This window comes from Tetrao urogallus (genome assembly GCF_951394365.1).
Source record: "Tetrao urogallus genome assembly, chromosome: 8".
Classification (NCBI taxonomy): Eukaryota; Metazoa; Chordata; class Aves; order Galliformes; family Phasianidae; genus Tetrao; species Tetrao urogallus.
Genome location: NC_136821.1, coordinates 1,476,258 through 1,495,515, shown reverse-complemented (window position 1 = coordinate 1,495,515; position 19,258 = coordinate 1,476,258). Strand labels below are relative to the sequence as shown.

Here is a 19,258-nt window from a genome sequence, read left to right as displayed (position 1 = left end):
TTCACGAACTCTATACATTCTGAGATGAATTCCATACGTGAATTCATGTAATTTTCACACAATAATCTATTACTCAAGGATTTTTTAAATTAATGTCATCTTTGAGGCAATTCCATTGTCCGAAAACACTGCGTGCACACTACAGTTAAATGTATCTTTCTATTAACTCAAAATAAGTTCAGGCATATTTTTCAGATCTGCAAAATATCTCAGGACTCATCAGATACTTATTTTTGACAGTAATATATTTATACTTTTTAGGACTTTTTTTGTTTGCAAAATGTAGCTCTGATTTAACTTAAACAAGAATCTGTACAAAAAGCAGAACTGTGACCATACAATCCCAAAAGCACAAAGATCTGTTTATGATAAATCCTGTCAGGGTATTATTTAAAAAGGCACCGATGGCAACGTTCACACCAAGGCACTTTTGTCTGCAGTAAAAGGAAGGAACACGTCAGAACTAGAAGGAAGATGATGAATCTGACCTTTCTCAACCATTCCCATGCATGTGAGTAAGTTTAAATTGATAAAGTCAGCACAGGTGAATAGTTACAATAGCTGTAATCCTGCTTGCTCTAGCCCAGGCGTTGCTCCACAGGATGCTAACTCAACACACTGTGCTCTGTGCCACTCCTCTGTCAGGAAAATTCCATCACCCATCAGAGGACGTGAAACACAGAATTACACACTAAAATGCTGTAGATGCATTCAGAACTGGGGGCAGTGCAGCCACGATCAGAGTTACAGCTGTGATCAGAGTTACAGCCATGTCTTACCTAAACTGGATCGTGTGTTTGACCGCTCAATTATTGCCCTCTTGCTTGGGTTATTCAGAACAGACCTCTTAGCAAGAGAAATGTCAGCTGTCACTCGGGTTATTGATATCCTATGGGCAAGAACACAGCACAAAACAAATCCACAGTCGTTACTTTTTTCCTGTGCCACGCATGATTTACAGCCACATTTCATTCCAAAGTGCAAATCCAATAAAACACCACTCATCGCATTAGAGAACAGCTAAACAGAAATGCTGAGTAATTGTACAATTATTTGCTACTGCAGACCCTTCACACAGCTCCTGCTTTTCTGCTTAATCGGCTCACGTCTCCCCATCCCACCACCCATGGATTTACACAATACCTGGCTACAAGCTAAAGCAACTCTCAGGGCACAGAGCACGGCAGCACTCCTCCCAGGTGGCATAACCTAAGCTGGCACTGCCAGCAGGTAGGGAAGGGCCTTATTTGAACTTTGCCACTCCCATCTGAGTCACCAAATGAAGCTGCTGGCTCTGGATCTCCAGCACACGGCTCCTTGTCCAGACAGGGCTGTGCAGGGGGCTCAGGGACTTGGCTCAAGGTCAGAACAGGAGAAAAGTGAGGTGAGCCACAGCCGCTGTGCTGCTGAAGCCTTCCCGTGCCTTGTGTGTGGGCATTCAGGGTGCAGAACAGGGCACTGCTATTTACCTGCATCTGAGAGTTTGTTCTTCAATCACATTATAAAACAAAGAGCACGCAATCGCCTCATGTAAAATCCAGTGAGAAGGACTGTGATGAGCTAAAGAGCCATGAGTAACAAGAAGAAAACAGGCTGAAAATGACCAGCAGCCACTGCACACAACATAAAGACAGGAGGAGCAAGCAGCAGCTCAGGTTCCAAAGAATGAATTTTATTGATTTTTTTAAGTGATTCAAACTTGAAGTCAATGGTATCAGCTTGTATGTAGCACTGAACTTTTTCATAGCTGAAATGCCTCGTGTCTGTCTAATTTAGTTGCCAACACGTCTCACAGCAGGAAGACTTCCCTGCACCACCTCACTCCAGGCAGCAGAGCAGTGAAAGCACAGCAGCACAAGGCAAGGCGCTGATCCCCTCGGCAGCACTACATCCTCATCTCCCACACCAAGGCACTGCTGACCCATGTGGATCAAGCCTCTGCTGAGCAGGCTCTCAAATATGGTTTAAAAAGATACTGCAGAGCAGTCGTGTCCTGGTGACTCGACGTATCACATCCCATTGCCATGGTTTCCCACCAAAAGCAATGACTGTCAGTTACCAGAGGCACACTGCAAACTGACAGGTGTGTGGCAGGAGCTGGAGGGAACATACGCAGCAGTCCTGCATCTGCCCTGATGGAAACGTGCACCAGAGCTGTGCTGAGCTGCAGCGAAACCACATCAGTCAAACTGCTCAGGAGGGGGAGAGAGTGTCCTGACAGCATGCAACAAACACAGTGAACAGAGCTGCGGGCTGCAACAGTCACTGCTTCAACTGTCAGACTTGGAATCCATCACTGCCATTGTGGAATGTGTTAAAACCACTTCAGCTGGGCTATTAGGAGCAGGGAACACACATTTTGCACAAAGGTTGCTTATTAAAAGCTCTGTTTAAGCTGTGAGTTATTTGAGCATCACCACCTCTGTGCTGCACCCCAAAAGGTGCTTTGAACATAAATCCTATTCCACCTCTTCTAAACTATAGAAACTTCTTTTCATCACCTTAGTGCCAGCATTTTAGGCTTTACAAACCTTCCTTCTTGTCACAAACGTGGGGCAGCTAAACCAGTGCAGCACAAGCACCCTGCTATGCAGGTACAAGATGCTGAACACACTATGGTGAAAGAAGGGTCAAACATCCCACTGGCAGAGCACAGATCTGCAACCATGGGTGAACTTCAGGGGTGAGGAAGGGACGCCATGGACCAACCCTCTCCTCCTTACAAGGAAATGCACAAACTTGTTCCCCATCACAGCTCTTCAGGAAATATTCTTCTTGCTCCAGCTGTAGTTATAAAACACCTTTTTGTGTATCTCAGTGCTCAGCATTTCCATCTTCAAGCTTTAATTATTTCTGATTACTAACAATAGTCAAGAATTAAATTCTTGCAGATGCCAGCCTGAAGCACTGTCACTACCTCCAGTCAAATGGACTGTTTCTGCACAATTCAACATGGTACTTGCAGGGCTTGGGTGCAAGTAGTTTTATCTGAAGCGCATCCTGCTGGACAGGAGCCTAGAACTACACAAAACAAACCAGGAGCTGAGCTCTGCCCAAAGGGTTATTCACAGGTTGGCACTGCTCCCCAACACTCCCAGCTGTACTGGCACTGCATGCTTCCCACTGCAATGCTGAATAGCCAAGCCTGGAAATGCCACCTTCAAAGCTATCCTGGCACTTCCCACGTGCTCCAAATCACCTTTCATCTAGGTTTCTCCTGCAGCCCTACTCTTATGAGACACTGAGGCGAAATGATTCACTTAAATGAAGAAATCCTACGACGGACATAGCAGATAATACAAAGACACATGCACACCTAGTGATGTATCAGCTTCAACCCACAGTCAGCTGCACTTTGCTGCTGATACCATAAATCAGTTTGGAACATGCACCGGTCTCCTTTCATTAAAAAATATCACCAAAGCGTAAGTAACACGTGGAAAAAAAGCATGGAAAGGACAGCTTTCTCACCTCCCATCAAACCTGTGCTTCAGGAAGTCAAATAGAGCTTTCTGCATCATGTCTGTCACCTTCGCAGAGGTGAGGAAGATTGAGCAGAGAGGAATGACAGGGAGAAAGAGAAGTCAAAAGTAAGAAGAGGTAAGCAAAAGGTAAGGATACTGCCAACAATCAATACCTTTTGTAGGTACAATCATTTAATTACCATGCTCTTGGAAGCAGCTTTGTAACAAACACTTGCAGGTTTTCTGACTCACTCACAAAATGTGGCCCAAAGGACATCAGAGCTGTTGCTCTGCTCCTGCCTCCATCTGCTCTGAGGCATCGGAGCACACCTCATCACCTTCCAAAGCAATGCCATTCCCAGCAGGACTCAGCACATGTCAGAACCACACGGGACTTTGGGTTGAACAAATCCCTTGCTTTTTCCCCCACAGTAACGTTATTATTACTGGCATAAGACTTCAGATACAAGATCTGTTCTGTCGGATGGCTGCTGTAAGAGCAAAATTATTCTCTGAGATGCCAACAAAGAGGAAAAAACATGTCTCCACTCCTGTAACAGGGAGAGCATCTGAGAGATGTTCAGCCCCAACAGACAGCATTTGCTTTCCTGACTGTTCCTTTCAGTACAACTCTACTGACACATAGATAGGATCTGCACCAAAGCCCCAGGCCTTCGGCAGTTTAATTCTCCCAGGTTACCTTTAAAGTGCTTCTCAGAGAACTTAATCAGAAAAAATACCACTGAACTTTTCCATACAGGTTGCAAAGTAAGAGCAATGTGTTTCTGTTGTGTAGAACAAAATTGGGATGAAAACACCCTAACTGCAGTACCATTTATACACCTTCATATGTTCAAGATATCGGATTTAGTATTATTTTCTAACACAAAGAGGGGGAACATACTTGTACAGAGGTATGAACTCAACAGACAGCTCCTCTCCCCACCAAACTTCAGTGCCCAGACAAATTAAGCTGTGGTGGAGCACCATCAAAACCAATGGCTGACATTTACTCCTATCACGAAACACCACCGTAAAATTAAAAGGCAGATGAAAATGCAGTACCTCATTCCTGCTTCACTAAACTACACTTCTAATCATTCTTACTAAAAAAAAATGATGTAAGAACATCGCATTATGCTAACACTACCCTGCTGCAACCTTCTGAAAAGAGCCATTCCAATGTTTAATAATATCCTATAAAGTACTAACAGCATTAATTAAGCTAAATGAAGCGTATCCTTGATTTTATGTTCATGTTAATTTAGATCTTAATTTGGCAAAGCACTTAACAGATGGGTAAGTTCACCGACAGGCCCTGCTAAAAGCCTCTGGTCTTTCAGCATGTGCTAAATGCTCTTTTGAATCTGCAGCAATCTTGACAAATGGGTCTCCTGTTTATCTGCACCTGTTATCACACCCACCTCCACGTTGCAGAGAGGCAAATAATTAAGAAGGGCTAAAGGTTTCCTTATATTTCAATACTGCAATGTAATGAGAAAACAAACATGAAGAAAACACACTGAAATGACACTCACTGGTCCCCATGTTCAGTTTCAGGTGCTGCAGAACAGATATGGATGTGCTACCACAGCCCAGCTATTTTGCTTGCCAGCACTGAGCTTTGTGGGAAGACGTGAAGTTTTCACAAGTGAAAACATGCGAATCACCTTACAGGGGAAATGTATTCTAAATTTGGGTTAATTCAGCTCAAAGCACGTGCTAGTTTGACTAAAATTGTGTAGTGTACAGATGTCTGGTTGGTAATCAGGCCAACACATCAAATGCATCAAAGGAAACATGGGCAAGAAAATGGGAACTGAGTGCAAACACTGGGACACATACCTCATAGCCTTTCAGCGATGGCCCCACTAAGACAACGGGCCTCATAGATGGCACCACGTCGTATGGGGGAATGTGTTCTGTCTGCAAGAGGAAAGCATTCCTTCAGATCATTAATCAAACTGAGAAATCTGGGAATTATGCATTCAAAATAAGGAATATGGAATGAAAGCAGAAGGGTACTTACCACTTTTTGTTTCTGTTTTGCTAAAAGACCAAATAAGAACTTGGTTAAACACACACTGTGCATAGCAACCGTAACGCTTGCAAGCAAAACCCCACTCTGTTCTCCTTTCCTTTCACTCCACACTTCTTGCTTTCCATCAGCGCTACTTAAATTGGTCACTCATTCTGTTCTGGGCAGAGTTGCCCTTTTTCCTGAGGCTTTTTACTCCCAGTCCCTTAGCAACTACTGCATGTCTGGAAATAGATGTCTTTCTCCACCTCTACACGTGTACTTTCAGCAGAACACCTTAATAATGCAAAGGGGGAAAACCCACACTTTTCAGACATGACTTTTAAAATAGAAGTAACAGAAATAGCAAGAGTTGCCTTAAGTAAAATTCTCCTTACCTGTGGAAGTAGGTGTGGCTCGAAACGTGCCAGAAACCATTTCTCCAAGACTTGAAGAAGAATTTCCACTTGATTTCCTGCAGTATCAGAAAGAGTACTTAGTATTCTTAGCCACATGCAGACTGACCAGCAAGGGGATGTTAGGCCAAAGCAGAGTTCTGCCCTCACTTTCCTGCCAGCTCTCTCTGGAGCAGGACTGTTTAATGGCAAAACCATTCCATGCATCTTCTGGACACTGCTGTAACACTTGGGATACTGTAACTGATAGCAGCAGTTCTCATCATTCAAGGACGTAAAAACCTCTTTAGGTTTGGTCTGTGTTAACACTTCTGGGTCTGTTTACTATGTAAAATCTCAATGTTGTCCTATTTTACAATATTTCTCCTGTTTCAGAGTGGGTTTTATTCCCAGTATTCTCTGCAGGTGAGATTAGATTGTTGCAGTGGAGTCACGTCCACTCACAGCAGAGAACTCTTCAGCTAATATGTTATGTATGAATCATTATCCTGAGCAGCTCCTGCACGTGATACCCCTCCTTCCATGCACTGAAATACACTGGTTCCTGTGAAACCCCTCTCAGAAACTGTAAAATCAATTTGAAATAAAGCTCAGTTCGTGCTGCTCAATCACTCCAAAAATCACCTCCTTAGATGGCTTACACTTGAGATGATTCCCAACCTTGATTAACTGCATTAATTCCCTGACAGCGCTACACAGGTGAAATCATGCTTCCCTTTCTGCTCACTATCAGGCCTAGAATCATTCGGCTCACCCTTCTTTTCCCTCCTCCATTACAGTTTTTTGTTCCTTCTTATCTACATTTCAATTTCAATTAGTGGGAATAATGTGGTAGTAGCAAAATAATCTCCCCGCTCCCAAGAGAAAAGAGTTAGCCATTATTCAGCCTACAGAAGAGAGATACTTCAATATCCAAACTGAGACCAGGAGCAACAAGTTTTACTCCCCAGTCCTGCACACAAGCCTGTATTCCCCCAGGCCTTGCTATCTCCAGATGCAGCAGTGTGTAGAGGTAGAAGGGCCAGGCTGGAAGATGAAGAGGAAAGGAAGTCGAATGCAAAACTCATCTCCATGACATCTCAAAAGTCTGGTTTGGGCAAAAATGGAGAGGGGAAAAAAAAAGAAAAATCCCACAACCTTGCCAATATGAGAGAGCACCAAAGGTTTGACTCAGAGCCCATGGGGACACAACTCTCTCTCCCTTCAGAAACTTTGAGTGTTACCACTCATAATGTATAACTTCTCTTTTCTAAAGCCAAGACACATTTTTTCCTTCTCACAGCCAACATCTAATATGCCTACCCTCTGCAAGCACATCTTTTCGCTTGGAATCCCAAATCAAACACTCATTCATACATACTGCAATAAAAAAGAATCAAGTGACCTTTGAAAGATATTGTCCAGTGTCAGAAAAGATTTTAAATTATTTTAAAAGGTTACAGCATCCTTACCCTCCATGGAAACGTCCTCTCTTCTGCTCCTGCTGGATGCGGATATTCTCCAGTCTAAGCGGGCTTGGAATGAAACCAATTTCACAGCCCTCCTTCACCAGTCTCCCTATCCACCAGTCATTATTGTATTTCTGGAACACAGAAAGGTTTCTGGCCTTGCTTCATATCCAGAACTCCCTATTATCTTATCTGCAATCCTCAACTCTGTAGCGGCTGATAAAACAGGACTCGAACTGAAGTCTGAACAGCGGACAGTCTGAGTAAATTTCAGTGAAGGTATCTGTCTTCGAACTGCTCCAAAACATCCTGCTGTGACTTATCCTCTGATATCACAACTTTGGGGCTGAGGGTGATGGAGATGCAAGGAGCATGAGCTGTTTCTGATGAACAGGTTTAAACCAGGCTGGAGGGGGCTCTGGACAACCCGGACCAGTGGGAGACATCCCTGGCCATGGCAGGGGGATGGAACTGAATGGGCTTTAAGGACCCTTCTAACCCAAACCCCTCTGTGATGCCATGACTCTCAAATCAGAGCCCTCTGAGGATTAACTATTTGATTTTGGTTCCAAACGTGGCTTGAACATGGGAACTTTTCTTCTACTAGCAAGACGTGGAGTTCTGAATGACATCTCTAGACAAGAGATCAGAATCAGGGTTATGCTGAGAATAGCTGAACAGCACAACCGGTAACAATGCAGTAAGGGAAGCAGGGCTATTTGCATTAGATCATTACCTTCCATAAGCTATTCTCTGCATTCAGCATGTGGGAGGACTACAATTCATTCCTACTGGTTGCCATGCCCATAATGTCTTCCATATTGTCAGTAGCTGTTGCACTTCTCTGAAGTAAGCACGTAACGTATAGTCTTGTAGGAGACACAGGAGACATGCAGGACACGCTCTCAATATAGCAACTCATCAGTTACTGCTGATGTTTCATCTCATCAGCAGGGCGACCTGACTTCTACCTAGTTTGGTGTTATTCTAAAATCTGGATCTAATCTAAATCATGGTTATTCCTGTCCAGGGAAACCCATCAGATCACTGGAAAATGAATTCTGCAAAGCCTTTTTCCATGAACCATTCCCCAAATCGTACTGAGTTACAGCTTCAGGCAGGCTGAAGGCTTCAGCGTTAACAAAGAAATGCTGAACCCCTAGCAGGGCAGGTGAACACCTGTAAGCCACATGGTTTATGCATGGAGGGAGTGTGATCCTGGCCATTTGGATCTCAGAGGAATGCTCACAGAAAACCATAACACAGACTTGTGACACACCTCATGAAAAATGTACAGGGCAGCACGAACAGGAGCTTAGCACATTCAAGGCTGGACAATGAATGCAGCCACATGCTGGGAAACCAAGAGCAAATACTGTGCTAATGCTGATGCACAGAGCTACCTGAACAGCTGCAACGTGCAAATGAGAAAGACAGCACGCCAAGTATGGTACACTCCTGGTGTGAAAGGGAACATGTCAGGGAAGGCAGTGAGAAGTGATCTCTGCTGTAATGAGTGCAGCTGTTTGCAGCCAGCTCTGCTCTGAGTGCAGCAAAGGACATTTTCCTGATGGGAGAAAGTTTCAAGATGGGTTCAGGAAGGAGAGCTCAGGTGTGGTGCCAGACAGAAAGGAGCACATTCCTGGGCATGCAGCACAGGGGAAAAGCAACTCTACACAGAGAGAGGCAGAGTTAGACTTCACAGTGCTCTGCTTCCTCAACATGGGCTTAAAGACTGTTCCACATCAATATATTAAAAAAAAAAAAAACAAACACAGTCACACTAAACAATACAATGAAACCAACTAAAAATAAAATACTGCTTTTTTTAAAAAATCAAACTTCCATCTGCTTCCAGCAAACTTAGAAAAGGGAACATGCAAATCAACTGCCTATCCTGTGCCCAGGGACAAAGAACTTCAAGCACAACTCCCCCATTCTACCACCAGTCTCTGTCTCCAGAGATGAAGCAGCAGGTGTTTCCCTCCCAAATATACTCAGACTCAGGGAGATGAGAGCTTTGAAGCAATGATGGGCTAACGTTCAAAGAAAGGGAAAAATTAATACTGAACACCCCAAAATAAACACACAGAACACAGAGATTAAAAAAACATATTTGCAAGCAGCAAGTCTAAAAACAAATCTACAAAACAACAGGAGTTTATGCAAATTTGAAGGGCTCACTTCAGATAACTAATTGCAGAAAATATGCTCAACATGCAATAACAGTATTTTCCTCTACAAAAGCCATATTCAGGTCTTGTTTATTCCCATTCCTTTTTCCTTATTTTAACATATTTTTGTCCTGCAGCCTCGTCAGCATTTTCTTTCATTCTTCTATTATTCTGCCTCATTCCCCTACAAGCCTTCCACAAAGACCAGGTGTAAACTGCTGCTACTTAACGCCCTGACCAACAGAACCCCTCTGTGTTACATCAGATCCATCACAAACTTGATTTCAACTGTGGAAAGAACGAAGCGTCATCACAGCACCACTAATCCCATGTGTGTGCTGTACTCTCCTGTTCCTGCTCGGTTGTCCGTTTTCAGTTTTCCCCACTTCAGTTCAGACATGACTGCTCCAACTGCAGCCCCTGGCTTCTTAAAGGGAATAACTGCCACACGTTTTTACCTCTTTAATGTGTAGGAAGTCCTTCGCATCAAAAGAGATGGCAGTGCTTGGGACAGGGACATCTTCATCCAGTGCTCCACAGTAACTCACATTGGTCTTAACAGCAAATGCTACTGGTTTGGACTGCAAACAGAAACAGACATTATGAACAGTGGAAACTTTTCTGAATCAGGAATTAATTTTCTGTATCAAATTGCCAAAAATTTAGTGGAGGGTATTTGCCAAATACATCAAAATTCAGACCTAATAGTTTCACACAACTAGTGAAACAGAGAGTTCAGTTCCCTAAAGAAGACCCCCATTTATACAAGAATATTTACACTATATTCCCCCCAATTTTGGTTGCAGGAAATTTCACTTGATTGTCAACATACTTCAAAAGATGCCATCACCATTATAAATTAACAGTTTGAATCTTAACACCAGGCAAATGACAAATGCCCCATAACCAGTTGCTACTACAGTTTAAAAGAAAGCACCTTTGCCCTTTCAAGCTGTATCGCTGCTTGCTGCTCTCTCTCCTGGCGGATTGCTTCCCTATCTTCTTCCAAAGACACATCAGAGTCTGAGGGTCTGCTTGTGTACGAATCTGCCGAGCCCTGGAAGGAAAATCACATTGCTAAGAACAAACCTGAGAAACAGAACCCCCAGCCCAAGTCAGATACAGATGCTTTTAAAATATGCTAATACCTTTCCTAATTCTACCTGGTGGGTTTATTTATTACATGTTGCTTCTAGCACAAGGCTCTGCAGAACTTAGCAGAGAAATATATGGCTTTACTGTAACCAAAGATAAAAAAAGAAAAATCTCTCTCCACTTCCAAAGAATGCCTCTGCTACCTTACTGACAGCCATGCAGTCACATCCAGCTCGGTTGCAGCACTGTACAAACACCTTTATAGATTTCAAACCCTATTTGACAACCTCAGACTGAGGACTGGCAGGGGTTAGGTCACATCAGACACAATTAAGGTATCACAGGGCTTGTTAGAGCCAGCCCTCCCTGTAAATGCAGCATCATTGTGCAGCACTTCCCTCCCTGCTGCGAGCTGCCACTCACACACAGCACCGTTCTTTTCTTCAAGAGCAGAAAAGTGGCAAAATCACACTATTAAAAGCTACTCCAACAGGGCAACACAAAGGCTGTGCAACGCTATGAAGGAAAACCAGCACAATGAAGCAGAATGTAACAGTGCGTTGGGAGGAATAAGGCATGACCTGCAGGGTGGGCTCCTTCCACACAGCATCCTGAGCATGGCATGCCACGTGCTTCAGTGTGTGTAGAGCCAAAGGCAGCCTTTCCAACCTGAGATTTTCTGTGGTTCTATGAACAAATCATTCCCAAGTCATCGTATTTCTAGCAACAGACTGAAGATACACATCTTTCTCTCTACAAAGCTCTGAAGTTTTTCTCTCTACCTTTGTTCCAAAGAACCATGGCAGCATTACGTCTTTCAAATGGTTGTTTTTGCTTTTTCCCTTAAATTGCTTTATATCCTGCAGCACAGAGACATACTTTCTATGTAACCTACCGTAACAGTCAGTCCCCTTATCATCCATATAAACAGAATCCCAGATCACAGAATGGCCTGGGTTGGAAGGGAACTCAAAGATCATCAATCTCCAACCCTGTCCGCCACAGGCAGGGTCACCAACCTCCGCACATTCTCAGTGCATTCTCAGTGCACATTCTCATTCACACCAGGCACATTCTCTTAAATATAGATGGAAGCCCCTATCAGTTGGCAATGACCCACTGCCACCACACGCTCCCAGTGCAGCCCTACAGCACTGCTGCCTTCCCCCACCAAAGGGGAAAGCTGCTAGCAGGAGACTGCATCTATATGGCCGAATACGGCAGGCCTAAAATGACAGCCTGCTCTCCATACATTGTTCAAAGTAATTAGAGCAAAAGGAAAGGCAGGGCTGGAGTTGCAGGGCCAGGCACAGCACTGCACGAGAGCAGCGAACGCTCACCACTGAACACACTGAGAATGCAAAACGCCTGCTAGTGCTCACCACTGCCTTTTCTTACTATATAGGCAACAAAGCTTCAGCAGCAGCTAAAAGAGAGAAGGGAAAGTAATCGCAGCCTTTGAATAATAAATCAGGAAGTGTAATAATAAATACAGATGAGAAACAGCAGTCAGGGGGCTGCTTTCCAAAACACCTCCGAGTGCTGCCCAGCACTGCAAGAGGAGCACAGGTATGTGGGGAGTCCACCAGGGACTTCCTGGGAAGGGATGCCTATGCCGGATACACATTTTCCCATGCTGGCTTTGAGAGGTTTCTGGCTGAGCACTGACCTATTTTAAGCTGTCAGAACAAAGTAGCCTTTGCCAAAGTAGCTGCTGCTGCTGCTACTTGAGACTATATGGAAAAAAGCAACGCATCTTGTATTTAAGCTTTGTTTTCTGGTGCAGGTACAGCACCAACAGCAGCAAGGTGGGCTCACAGCCCACATCTGTAGAAACTGCAACAGATGTGATGGCACCAAAGCCTCAGATGCCTCCATGCCCTTAGGAAAGTGTGACTGCCTGACCTATGCATTGAGAACCAAACTGCACCGGGTGCCTACAGCAGAGTGAAAGAACAGAGGGGAGAAGGTACTTCCATTTCTCTGTACACTGAAACTTTAATCTGAAAGATCCTCTTTATTTCTTTATTCCTCTGCTGCTTACAATGGCAAGCTGCTTATTTGGGCATACAGCATGCATCCACGACTCCATATTCATCCGTAAGACTGGAGGGCCAATTATCACAGCCACATAACCTTGGCCCCACGATCCCCCAAGAGAGAGAGCAACCTTGGGAAGGAGCATTGCATGCAGTGCCTCCAAGGGCCAACGGGGCTGAAAAGCTGTTGGTGAAGAAAAGAATGAAAGAAAAGACCGACTTTCAGCTGTTAGGGTTTCAGAAAATAGCATATTTTTATTTCAGTGAGGTTGCAAATAATTTTTTTTTCCAAGTGCCAGAAATAGACAGATCTGAATTGCTCTCCATCCAGCCGTAAATTGTAACACTCTGTCACATAGCTTCTGCAATTAAAGCATCAATCTGTTAGAAGCTCCAGTCAGCCAATGACAAGTGGTTTCTTCTGAAAAGATTTAGGGTGCTACAGAGCCCATCTTAACCAGAAAGCATTTCTGAAACCGTGCCCTGATTGGAGATGGCTTCTGCCTCAGCCCTTAGCAGCATCCTCTAGCTGCAGGCATCCTGCAGGGAAGAGCCATGTGAGCTTGCAAAAGATGCCCCTGCCCAGGAACAAGCAGATGCTGAGCACACATGGCAGGCACAACAAAGCTCAGCCAAGGCTGCAGAGCAGAGCAAGGAGCCAGGGGGGCTGAACCAGACATCACTTCATGTTGTTATGCTGCTGGAGATCTCGACCAAAACTTGCTGGTAGACACTCAAGCACAGTGGGAGCTTATGAGAATATTACTGCACAAAACAAGACCGCTGTCCAGATGGTTTCTATTGGAAAGAGGATGAACACAGCTCGCACAGCAGAATGCAACTTTCCCCTCCATGCTACTTTTTGTTGGCACGTTCCTGTTTGTGGGATCCTGGGGACAGCCAACAGTGGGACAGTGCACTGCAACAAGTTGGCTTCTTAATTAATTACAAGTAAAGCTTACATTTGCAGGCAGATGTGAAAGTATGGATACCTGTCCAGTGCTGCAGCTCCCACATATGCCAGGGGAGAGCAGTGACACAGTCATTGCGCTTCTTGCATTGTTTGCTTGCTTGTTCACATTTGCCTTGCTACCAAAAAAATTGAAAGCATCAGAAGCGGACCTCTGGGTAGAATCCTGAGGTGTCATTCTGTATCCACATCTTCCACACCTCTGCCACTCTCATAGCACAGGGAAGCAGGGCAGTGCTGCATTCAGGGCTGGAGAATCTCCTAGTGCTCTTGCAGGAACTGTTGGTTTATTATCATCATTATTTTTAATAATCCCAATAAAACGTCATCATTTACACCCCCTTCTTCAATAAAGAGCAAACGCAGCCCACTCAGATTGAAGCATGGTTTAGACATCAGAACTGCTCAGAAAGAAAGCTATATCTTAAAGGTGACTAACTCCAGAGCAGAGCTCTGCCGTGGGCCAGAGACATTTTGACCATGATGCTGTCAGAATGCAATGGAGAAACATCCACAATCGCTTAAAGGACTGAAGACTATTTTTCTAAATATATTTCTTCTCAGCAAAATGCACCCCACAGGGCAGCATTTCCCACCTGCCAGGAATTCCTCAGTTGGGAACATTAATCCTCTTCAATCCCAACAAGCTGAGCAAGAGTTGGGTAACTGGGAAAAATGAGTTATTCCAGGGCAGGAAATGGTATCTCTGAGATTTAGAAAGGCAAATAAGTCCTCAAGTATTCCTAACAACATAACTTCTCATTTGCTTTTAAACAGAAATCAAAGAACAGCATCCTGCTCTCAGCAAGGAGGGGACGGCTGTGGCATTCAGTGCCATCAAAGAAAACCAACAGCTACAAACAGAAGTGCAGCTTTGGGATACTCAAGGGGAAAATGGGGAACTCAATGGGGAACTCAAGGCCGTGATGGGAGAAGTCAAATCCCACTTTGCTCCGAGCACATGCTGCACTCACCCCTTCCGAGAGGAACCGAAGAGCAAATCGACCCTGCAACACCAGCCCTGCAACACCAGCCCTGCAACACCAGCCCTGCAACACCAGCCCTGCAACACCAGCCCTGCAACACCAGCCCTGGTGCAGCTTTGGGAGATGCCTGAAGTCAGCAGAGCCTTCATCAGCACATAAACCCGGACGCAACCTGGCACAACACAGCACTCCAGAAGCTCCCCAAGTCTATCAGCATATAGCAGACGGCACTGAGCAAGATGCCATTCTCCACAAGAGGGCAAGAGAATGGAACAAAACCGACCTGAAAACCCCAGGCTATCCTGTAGAAGAAGAAATAGTTTCCGTTCTGGCTCCCCAGATGCTCCTTTCCCACATGAAGGCTTGCACACGCAAACACACACAGTACTTGGTTTCTAACTGGCTGTAACACACACGAAAAGGAATTCAGCTTGACATTTGGGGTCCCAATGACTAAGAACTGGAGCACAACTTGAAGAATGACCAAATGTCCTCAGCACCTTTCAGCAAGGATCGAGGTCAGCAAACAGCTCACAGGAGGCTGCACACCTCCTTGGCAAGCGCACAGAACTCACCAGCGTTCTGGAGGAGCACCAGCAGGCACAGTGCTGGCTGCAGGCCTGTGTGCTGCCAGGACCTGTGTCTGCATTTCTTTCTTCATGGCAGTTCTGCTCGTTACAGACCAACAGCTCACTCCAAAAACAACACAATCACAGTCTCATGAGGGGATGTGATGTGTTGTGCCCAAAAACGCAGGCTTACTTCAGTCAGGTTGTCAGTGTAAGCAAGAGAGAGGATAAGTGCAAACCTCTTTTTAGATGGAAACAAAAAACAAGGCCTTAAGGATTTAGAATTACCCAAACATTTTTAATAACAACAGCCCCTGCTGTTGGTCACAGTTGGTGCTCACCTGGTCCTAGTGCTGACAGCAGGCAGGCATATTTAATTACATCACCTGCCCAATAATTAAGAGGCAAATGCAAACCAGCAGGTATCTGTTCATTTGGCATGAAAGCATTACTGCACTGCAGCCAGATGGAGGGCCAGGAAATTGCTGTGTGCTAGAAGATTTTCCCCAGTGGAATACTGCAGTTTTACTGGGAGTCACCACAATCCCCAGCATCACACCTGGAGCTGGAGAGAGGAAAGAGGGGGTGGATTTCATTTGGATTTCACTTGCTTTGTCTTTTCCATTTTTCATCCCTTGTTACAACGTCTCCGATGCCACTTGGGACCCTGCAACCCTACGCACCAAGCAAACCAAAGGGCTATTTCCATGCACAAAGGCTTTGCAGAACAAGGTGCAGGGATTACGGAGGAAGCACAGTCCTTATTTTAAGTGTCCTCCTGAATTATGGAATACGTTACAGCTGTTGTAATGCTGACCAGGGGTCAGGCCACCAGCAGGATGTGCAAGCAGAAGCCCACCAGAATGAGGGTCAGCTCCCAGTCAAATCCTCTTCTTGCTGAATAACCAGCACACACACAAGCCAGCTGTGTAACCATTTCTGAGCAGCGATTTTGGAATTAAGAGCTCAGTAATTAGTTCCTTCTATATGTTTGGTAAATTTATTTAAGACAACTCATTAGGTGTCTCAGCAATTTGGAAATTACTAGGTAGTTAGAACACGTTTCCTCTTTGTGAATACTAATTATTAGAAAATAGGGCAACTGTTGTAACATTTCTTTTCATAATCCCTCTCTGAATCTGAAATCTTGCAGTCACATCTCTTTTCTCTAACAGCCTTCGGTTCAGCACAGATTGTGTTTTCACATCTAAAAAGCTGGTAAAAAATAAAGAGTACTGGAAATAAATAGACTTACTGCTAAAATCCTATGGCTGTTGCTGTAACATTCAAATGAACACAGCAGCCATTGCAAGACTAGGCCTCACTTGAATTACGGCATGCATTTGCTGGGTGCTACACACACAGAAGGCCTGCAGTTTAAAGATCTCTGGAAACAAAAATTATATAATCACTCACAGAATCATTAACGTTGGAAAAGACCACTACAACCATCTAGCCCAACCATCACCCCATCCCCTGTGTGCCCACTAACCATGTCCCAAGCAACCTGAAAGACAAGCATCCACACCAGCAAGACGGCCAAAGGCTCACATCCCTATTCTCTAAAATAACACCTGAACCACAAGGTTTGAGTAACACGCAGACTTCTCAAATTCCATTTTTTGATTCAGGCCACAGAAGAGTGAAAATCTGTCTGGGAACACTCTGATGTGTGTTTTATTCCAGCTGCTGGTAGGGAGGAGCGCGATGGAGCCAACAGCTGAACACCTCTAGCTCTGGTTTTGCTTTAATCTCTGCAGCTGGTCCCTCTTTTCCACAGTAGCTATTCAGAAGACCCAGGAGAGGAAAAAAAGGTGTTTTTTTAGTGATAAAAGATACCATGCTAAAGCTGCTACAGTTTAAAAAAAAGCTGCTTTATTCATTTCTAATTACTTTGGCTCTTGAAAGCATCAAGTGATTCTCACAAGGCTCCAGGGAAGCTACTGCTGTTGGGCTTTATGGCACCTGATAATAATACAGCAGCTAATAAAAATGCACCTGTTATCCTAAGTGAACTCTGCTGGAAGCAAACCCTGTATCTGTCCCCAGGAGCACAATGGAAGGCAGGAATGTTCCTCATCCTTGTGAAAAGAAGAGCCAAGTACTGTCCCCAGACCACACATAACCATGCTGCCAGCCATGCCAGCGGCTGGGCCAGCCTTGCAGAATGAGGTCCTGGTACTCACACCTCCTCAGTTCCTCACACCAAGACTCCAGTATCCCAAGCACGTCTGTAAATATCAGGGCTGTTTTCCTCTGCTGGCAGTGATGGAGAGCTCCTGGTGACAGCAGCAGAGCACTTCTGTAGACACATCTACATCTAACTCCTTTCTACAACACCAAGGGCACTGAAGTCAGAGATCTGGAAGAGCATAATCTCATGCAATTATCTGCTTCTGATTAAGTTCATTCCTGACACCTTTTGCCCTCCTGACCTTGCACTCAACCCCACATGCCGCACCACCACCCCTCGCACACACCAGGCTGCAGCTGCCCTCAGCTTCACTTCCCTCCAAGTCAGGCCAGAGGGGTGTTGAGATTTTTATGAATCACCCCCCCCCCCCTTTTTTTTTCCAGTGAACTGAAGAGGGAGAGCCATGTTATCATCGCCACAGGCGTAAGATCACTCAAGCTTATCACATGTTTGAAGCCATTCCCAGGAAGCACGCTCCAAAACGGCAGCTGGGTGTGCAACTGATGGGGCCCTGCCTGCTGCTGACAGCCAGGAGAGCAGGCAAGAAGGCCACCACCCACCTACAGGGGCAATGAGCATCCCACTGGGGCTCCCTCCCATCCACTATCCACAAGGGCTTCCTCAGCCTTGCAGGAAAACACAGTTCTGCTTGGGTTGCCAATAGGCACAGAAGAAAGACATCAGCCCCAAAGCAAGAACAGTCAATACATCAGCTTCAAAATATTATAAATATGAGAAAAGGAGTGGAATTTTCCTCAAGACCCCATTGCCAGGAAGCTCCTAGCCACCTGGCTGCTTTCATGGCATGCTTCTCCTTATTCAACTCAACAACTCGCATCTTTTTAAGGATTTTTATGATTACAGCGTCCCAATTTCCTTCTAGCGTGGTGTCACCACTTCCCACACCATCAGACTTCGTACAACCAAAATAACCCCGAATATTCCTTTTTATTTTTCAAACAGAAGCTGTTTGGAACACGCTGAACTGTCTAACAACGTGACACGAAGCTGATTCGACGCAACCACGGCAATGGTGCTCCAGCACAGGGCTGGCCTTGCCCACCCATTAGACACAACCAGAAAGGCAGATGCAACCAGACCCGCAGTGCTGTGGGGTACCAGGTATTCTGCTCTGTACCAGGCCTGTTTTACAGAAATCAAATGCCAAATAGCACACACTTTGTGATCTGCCACTAAGAAAGCTGGTGGGCAGCCAAACTCCTTTATTACCAGCGGGCTGCAGCTCTCTGCTGTGACAAGTTATATTTAGGTGGCAATGACTTCCTCTGAAGTCATCCCATCCGCTCTGCCTATGCCCACCTCTTACAGGTTTTGTTAAGGGCCCCACCAGGGCACAGAAAATCAGAACCCAAACAGGCTTGCATCTTCAAGGTAATTATAGGAAAATTACTTTGTTTAAAATACTCACGCTGTGTAGCGAATGGGAAAGAATTGTGCCATGCTGTTACGGTATTGTTGGAATGAATTTCACGCTGCTTAACTTTAGCCAAGCAACAGAGAGGGTTTGGGCTGAGGTTCGGTTTGTTGTGCTGCTCTGCGGTTTTAATTAGCTGCCTTTTTCCTTCCACAAGCTCCCAAACTGGGAGGCTTAGGAAGCCAATAACCAGCGCTTCTGAGCAGAGCACTCCGCTTTTTGTTTCTTTGTACATTTTCTACTCTTTCTTTCCCAGAAACCTTCCTTCAGCTGCTAAAATCTCTTCCTATCTTTATGTGATGGTAATTAGAGGTCTTTTCCAACCTTAACAACTCTGTGTTTCTTGCAGCAAGGACCAACTTCCAAAATGACACACCTGCCAAAGCAGCAGTAAGCTGTTCCACACTGCTGGGAATATCTCAATAAGAAAAAGCCCTAATTTTCTAAATAC

The 19,258-nt window shown here is 45.0% G+C and overlaps 1 protein-coding gene across 1 annotated transcript in view; it reads right to left on the bottom strand.

The window, feature by feature from the left end:
* CACNB4 (calcium voltage-gated channel auxiliary subunit beta 4) overlaps positions 1-19,258 on the bottom strand; it is a gene marked incomplete at both ends in the record, with an annotated part of 43,539 nt that overhangs the window by 12,812 nt on the left and 11,469 nt on the right. The window contains 8 exons of the mRNA XM_079539194.1: positions 780-889; positions 3,472-3,530; positions 5,310-5,390; positions 5,494-5,513; positions 5,880-5,956; positions 7,349-7,479; positions 9,978-10,100; positions 10,457-10,576. Of these exons, the coding sequence (XP_079395320.1) occupies positions 780-889; positions 3,472-3,530; positions 5,310-5,390; positions 5,494-5,513; positions 5,880-5,956; positions 7,349-7,479; positions 9,978-10,100; positions 10,457-10,576 (721 nt within the window). The remainder of the gene's footprint in view (positions 1-779; positions 890-3,471; positions 3,531-5,309; positions 5,391-5,493; positions 5,514-5,879; positions 5,957-7,348; positions 7,480-9,977; positions 10,101-10,456; positions 10,577-19,258) is intronic.